This window comes from Aegilops tauschii, chromosome 3 (assembly GCF_002575655.3).
Source record: "Aegilops tauschii subsp. strangulata cultivar AL8/78 chromosome 3, Aet v6.0, whole genome shotgun sequence".
Lineage (NCBI taxonomy): Eukaryota > Viridiplantae > Streptophyta > Magnoliopsida > Poales > Poaceae > Aegilops > Aegilops tauschii.
The window spans coordinates 259,868,345-259,875,138 of NC_053037.3; the positions used below are offsets into that span (position 1 = coordinate 259,868,345).

The 6,794-nt window shown below is 52.8% G+C and overlaps 1 protein-coding gene across 1 annotated transcript; it reads right to left on the reverse strand.

Annotated features, from left to right (window-relative positions):
* Window positions 1–360: 360 nt before the first annotated feature.
* LOC141042881 (uncharacterized) lies at window positions 361–6,223 on the reverse strand. Its single transcript, XM_073511791.1, has 8 exons — window positions 5,835–6,223; window positions 3,946–4,554; window positions 3,642–3,861; window positions 3,356–3,563; window positions 3,111–3,283; window positions 2,497–3,021; window positions 2,342–2,404; window positions 361–492 (listed from the first exon to the last, which is right to left on the reverse strand). The coding sequence occupies exons 1-8, from the start codon at window positions 6,221–6,223 to the stop codon at window positions 361–363; spliced, it is 2,319 nt and encodes a 772-aa protein (XP_073367892.1).
* Window positions 6,224–6,794: the final 571 nt, after the last annotated feature.

A 6,794-nucleotide genomic window follows, 5' to 3' on the forward strand; every position in this document is an offset into this window, starting at 1 on the left:
TGATCCATTCTTGGGGCGCTTTCTTGCTGGGGATAACTGTTTCCAGCACTTCCTCATATGGGGTTGGTGTCCATCCTGCAATAAACTCTGCCAATGCCCTGCTCTGAATTGTTGATGTCCTCTCAAACTTCAGGCCGAAGCTAGATAACTCCAAAGCCCACTCCACTATTCTGCCGGTAGCCTTAGGGTTTCGGAGTATCCTTTGCAATGGGAAGCGAGTGACAACCATGACCTCATGGGCTTGGAAGTAGTGGCGCGGTTCCCTTGAGGCCATGATGAGACCAAAGATAATTTTTTGCACACCACAGAGTACCTCGATCTAGCTCCTTGTAGCAGGGAACTAATGAAGTACACTGGGCACTACACCACTTTCTTCTTTGCCGTGTCCTTGGGGTCGCCCTTGCTGTCGTGCTCATTTCTGTCCTGATCCTTAATTATCCGGCTCTTCCGGGCCTCGCTCACTTTCTGCTTCTTCCACTTCCCGCTGTGCCACTAACACTACAGGAATCAAGCACTTTGCCGTCTGCCATGGCTGATGGCAAAGGCATGCCTGGCGGATGGCAAAGGCCTTTGCCGTTCGCCAGCAGACAACAACAGGTCCGGCTGAATAGGCTATGACGAAGGGCTCTTTGCCGTCTACTGGCAGATGGCAAAGATGAAACAGTCTTTGTCGTCCGCCAGCAGACGGCAAAGAGCCCGGACGGCACACGTGGCAGGTTAGGTCCGTTAGGGGGTTAACGATGTGCTTTGCCGTCCACTGGCAAACGGTAAAGACCATTGCACCTTTGCCGTCTGCCAGCGGACGACAAAGTAACCAAATAGGCCAGCCCCCAGGTGCTGCCACATGGCATGCTATGCCGTCCGCTAGTAGACGGCAAAGGTGCAACGGTCTTGCCGTCTACCAGCAGACGGCAAAGTAACCAAAGAGGCCAGCCAGTGCCCCAGGTTGCACAGGTAGCTGCCACGTGGCAGCTTTGCCGTCTGCTGGCTGATGGCAAAGCTCTTTGCCGTCTGCCAGCAGATGGAAAAGAGCCTGTATAGCCCCTATTTTTTTCTTAAATTCATTCAATTTCACAGAATTTCATATATATAAACATTTGAAGATATATAAAGACAAGCATATCCAACAAGTTTCCAACACATCCGACAACATATCCAACAAGTTTGCAACAACACATATCCAACAACATATCCAACAAGTTTCCAACACTACATATCCAATAAGAAGTTTCCTCCAACAAAGTTCATCGTACAAAATCAGAACAAAAAGAGTAGACTCCATGAAAGCAAGCTCCTCATCTAAAGCAAATCTAGAAATTGGGAAAGAAGAAAGTTAGAAGAAGAAGAAGGCTAGCTAGAAAAAGAAGTAGAATTTATCTACTCTTTCTTAGTCTCCTCTCTTCTTCTTTATCTTCTTCTTCTTCTTTTTCTAATCTAGGTAAAAATACTAAGTGTGTAGGTCATTTTAGAGCTAAGCTAGGTAAATAGGTCATTTCGGAGCTAACCTAGGTAAAATGGATCATATTGGAGCTAACCTAGGTAAACTTGGTCATTTTGGAGCTAACCTAGCTAATTATGCCATATTTGAGTTAACTAAGCATATTATGCCATTTTTGACATAAGTAAGCTAATTATAGGTCTTTATTGAGCTAACCCAGGTAACTAAGCATATTAGAGCTCATTTAGCATTTTAGAGCTAACTTAGGTCATTTTTGAGCTAACTTAGGTAAATTGATCATTTTGGAGCTAATTAGGCTTATTATGCCATTTTCGAGGAAAATAAGCTAACTATATGACATACAGGAGGTTACCAAGATTGTTATGCCATTTCAAACCTAAGTAAGCTAATTATGCCATGTTTTACATAAGTAAGCTAAGTGTATGTCATTATTGAGCAAACCTAGGTAACTAAGAATATTAGAGATAACTTAGCATATTAGAGATAACTTAGGTCATTTCGGAGGAAACAAAGCTATGTATAAATCATTTTGGAGCTAAGTAAGCTAATTATGTCATTTTGGAGGGACATTAGCTAAGTCTAGATCATTATGATAAGCATTTTGGAGGAAATAAAGCTAAGCCTAGGTCTTTATGCATTTGGTAGGCAAAACACTAGAGAAAACTTACCGTCATCACGGAGGTGAAGGACCGGTCGGGTTTGGGTTAGTGCCAGACGGAGAAGGACCGATCGGGTCGGGGTTGCGCCAATGCAAGACGAAGAAGGATCGGTCGATGCTTGTCGGGAGGCATGCTGCACCAAAGATCATTTGCAATGTCTCGTTAGCATGATGCAACTGAAATGTGAATACTAGTAACTAATGAGCATTCAAATGAAACTCACCGTGTCAGCTATACCAATCTGGGGCATCGGTGGAGGGGTCTGACCATTTTTCTCATACATGGACTGCACATTTTGTTTTCACGAGTCAGTCATATTAGTTAGTAATGAAACGAACATTACATGCATGATTTGGCTAATAAGCAGGAGAAACTTACCACGAGGAGCTCGTATAGGGCCCGGTGAGACGCGTCGTTCCGCTTCCTCTCCGCCTCCAATAGACTAGCCGTCCTCCCCTCCAATTCGATCTCCCTCTGCTTGGCCTGCCTGTTTGCCTCCGCCAGAAGCTCCTGGGCCCTAGCCTCGATGGCGAGCTCCACTGGCCATGGTCGAGGCGTTATCTCAGGAAGAGACCTCACGTGGCGCTTCTTGATCTCCGGGAGACTTCTAGGACAACGTATCAGTCCATCCCCAATGGCTACCGAGCCATGTTTCCTCCCTTCACCAGATAGCATCACGAGCTCTGTATCAGAAGGACTTTGGCTCGGGTTGAAGTCATCCCCTTTCATCGCCTTCCCAAAGTCTTTGTACCTCACGAGCTTGTTGTGGGAGGAGATGTTGGTGAAGCTCTCTGGATGATCGAGGTCATCCTCAGAGAATGCCTTGGCCTTCTTGTACGGCGCCATATGGGCCATGGCATAGAGGTCGTACAGCGGTGGCACGTCCTTCTTGTTGTGTTTCGCCTAAAAGAGAGGAACACCATATTAGTTAAGGGCTGAAGCTAGCATGAAGAATGAAATTGCATGAATCGTTAAGGGCTGAAACCACATACCCAGTGATCCCCGTACTCAAACAGGTTAGAGCTCCCTTGATGGTGTGGCACACCCCGCATTTGGGCATGCTTATCCCTGGCCTTGTTGTGTTCGGCTATCCATTGAGGAGAGCACCACTCATCCACCAACGCCTCCCAACAGTCCATCATATCCACACACCATCTCGGGGCACCTAAGTGGCAAAGAGAAATTTCAGCGCTATGCCTACGAATGAAATCAAGGAAACTAAGTACAAGGCCTTAACAATAGGTAATTACCTTCATGTACTTCTCCTTACTCAGATACTTGCAGTGGCACTTCTTCGTGGCCCTCCTAATGTTTGTCGAGGCGTAGTAGTCTCGAACAGCCTGCATCCTAGCCTCGTGCCATAAGTTCGGAAGTAGGCGCTTGCACTCGGCTTCGAGAACCCTAGTCGCCTCCGCCTCGTGTTCCTCAGAACACCTGTAGAAGGTCTGCAATCGAACAAGACAACACTGATTAGTAAAATCACTAGGTAATGTTGATTTTTAATTCTGTAAATGAGAAATTACCCAAAACTGTCGCCTCACAATGTCGGCCATCGTCTCACACAAGACACCGTCGACCCTCTCCTCTAGCGGGGTCGAGGCAGCCACGTACAGCTCCCAGCTCAGTGCTAGCTGTGGAACCTGACCCTCACCGGGCAATGTGACCCACCACGAGAAGTGCTGCCGGCAAATCACACCAAGGACCTGGTTGGGCCTGCGGACACCATCGGCGTGTATCCAACCCCTGCAATATGATAAGGCAAACACATTAGATATTAATTTGAAGAAACATGAAGGACAAAGGTTAAAAAAGAGTAAATGCACTTACTTCTCCCTGTTAGGCTGAATCAACCACCTCTGATCATGGGTCGCCGGCATGGCCGGGAGCTTCGTACCACCATGCTGGTAGATCTTCTTGCCCTGCTCAACCAGCTCGCCCTCGCTAAAACTATCGTCAGACCAGGTCTCCTCGTCATCAGCATGGCCACTAGTCTCCGGAGTCACGTGGGACAAAGACTCTGGGACCGGAGTCTCGTGGGACGAAGACTCTGGGGCCCAAGTCTCGTGGGATGAAGGCTCGGTGACTTGAGGCTCGTCAGCCCAAGGCTCATGGACCGGAGTCCGAGACGGGTCCAAGTCTGACGGCTCCACCTGAGATGGAGCACTCCGGTGGTCTGGAGAATCAGCTGGGGGTGGCGGCGAGGAAGGTACAACAGCCTTCCTACCTCTCCCGCCGCCACGTCCACCTCTAGCCGCACCCCTCTTCGTCTTCCCCCGACCTCTCTCGGCCGAAGAAGAAGCACCCACCAGTGTCGTCATGCTGTGTACGAGCGCTCTCTGAAGCTGCTGTGGTGGAATATAGCCACCCCTCCCAGGACGCACCGAGGAAGAAGGAGGCTCGGAGCGCTCTCGACCCGCACCCACCATCTGTGAACACCTGCAATGTCGGTGTACAAAAGTAGGGGCTCTCCTTTTTACCCCTCTACTTGTGCACGGGCAGTCGGAGCTGCACCTGCGGCCACACTTAGCAGGGCGAGGGGACGGAGCAGAAACACAAGACGGGCAAAACAACGCCAAGACCAGAGACACAAAGAGCAGGAGGGCGAGGCGGACTCCCCCGGCAAAACCCTTGCCGGGGCAACTTGCCCAACGCTAGTAGAGCGGGCCACCCTTGAGACCAAGGGTTCCCGACGCCAACAACCACATTGGAACCAAGGCTCGGGAGGCACCTCTGTGGTGGCATGCAGATCTTCGTCAAGATCATAAAACACACAAGATTAGATGAGGACCAGAAGACGATGGTCCTCGGCGAGATCCTTGCCGAGGAGATCCACGAGACCCCCCGGCAAGATCCTTGCCGGGGACGGCCGTGATGCTACGGAAAGACCCTTGCCGGGGCCCCGGCAAGGCCCTTGCCGAAGACACCTACAGGGCCGCAGCCAAGCCCGCGTCTGCCAAAACTCCACCGCCATTCCCATACAGCTGCCAGCCCAACCAGCTGGGCAGGCACCTGCATGGCAACGTGCGGCTTCTAGGCCAACTCAGCAAGCACCTGCATGGTGGCATGCAGATCTTCATGAAGACCCTACCACCATGCCATCTCAGTAGCCAGCCAGCCTACGTGGCGCTACATGCATCGTTGGCCTGGACGCGTGTCAGAGTGAGGCGGAGCAGCGACGGATGGGACGGGCGTCGTTGCCGTCCCCAATAAAGCAACGAGACACCTAAAGAGCGCATTTAATGCGTCTTGTCCCGTAATGACAGGCGATAAGCTTGTACACTGTACACCTTTCCACCTCTTGTGTGCCACTGTGGCGACCCCTTTTTGGCTATAAAAGGAGGCCCGAGGCGTCCAGGAGAGGGATTCGGATCTTTTGGACTATGCACGCACCGTAGGTAGTTCGAGAGCTCAAGAACACTCAAATATACACCAAAGCAGGACTTGGGTTTTATGCATCCTCGTGGCCCAAACCTAGGTAAACGATCTTTGTGCTGGCTCCTAGACCTGCTCTTTGCATAACCCCGCGCCCGCCAACCGTAGAAGGGATCCCTGGGATCCCATAGGTGTCGTCCCCACCGACATCTTTGGCACGCCAGGTAGGGGGCGCAGTGGTGTAAATCTGGTCTAGCGGTCAGTTTAGCAGTTCTTCATTGCCATGGCTCCCAAGAAGAAGACGATCACGGCGATCGGCTCGTCGGGAGCCGAACGACCCGCACCAGTGCAGGCAAGTGGCGGGGCGGTCGCAGACGGAAGCCGAGGCGCGGTCCGCGAACACCCACATCGCTCTGGCAGTCAAAGCCTGGCAAGTGGCTTCGTTCGCGCGCGAGACGACGGGCCGCACGCCGCCAAATCGAAAGACAGAGCCAGGCCCCCCACAGGCGGCACGAGGCCCTCCAGGGGTGGCGTCGTGCCACCTACGGGCGGCGTGGCGACTTCCAAGATGCCTATGCCGGCGCCCACGACGCGCTCCTCCCAGGTTGTGCGCGACGAGCAGCGTCGCCTCGCTGGTGACCCTGGGCGCCGCTGTGGGAAGAGTCCTGCTCTTCATTTGCGGGATGTAGAAGGCCAGCACGCACGCCGGGACGCTGGCGAGAATGCCGCACATCCGCCCGGCCGTGATAGAGCTCCTTCTAACGTGGTTAGAAGTCGGAGCGCGTCACGGTCCACGCAGCTTTCGCCGCCACCCACGCCACCAGAAGCTTTGGCGCGCGCGTAGTTGCTCCTCGACTTTCCTCCTGGTGCAGAAAAACTCGACGAATGGAGAGCCACCATCCGGAGCCTCGTCGGCGTCGCCAACAAAGATGAGCCACGACCAGCGGGGCCCTCAGGCCAGCGCTCCGTCGAGCCACCGCATGCCAGTGGTGGAAGGACCGGGGGTGCTGCGGCCAGGGTGCACTCTCCTCCTCCACGCGAGCCACCGCGGGTGTCGACCCATCATGATGACGCTTGTGATAACATTTCCATAGCGTCGTCCGACCCACGGACCCACCGCGATCAGCGCCAAGTTCTTCGGGAGCGAGCCCATGAAGATGCTCGAACCACCACCAAGCGCCGGTGCGATGCACGCCACCAGTCAGATAGGCGGGCGGGGCCCTCTATGGACCACCCAGCACCAGGAGGCCCTGGCCGGCCTACCTTATGAGGTGGGTTGCCCAGCCTTTACCCGTGAGCTGCGG

What these genes read in the sequence shown, in the direction of transcription:
- LOC141042881 (XM_073511791.1), bottom strand. Translation starts at nt 6,223, where the DNA reads ATGTGCGGCATTCTCGCCAGCGTCCCGGCGTGCGTGCTGGCCTTCTAC. An exon ending in TTGTGAGGCGACAGTTTTGG is followed by an intron (nt 3,564 to 3,641) that starts GTAATTTCTCAT and finishes GTTCGATTGCAG; the next exon opens with ACCTTCTACAGGTGTTCTGA. An exon ending in TTGAGTACGGGGATCACTGG is followed by an intron (nt 3,022 to 3,110) that starts GTATGTGGTTTC and finishes CCTCTCTTTTAG; the next exon opens with GCGAAACACAACAAGAAGGA.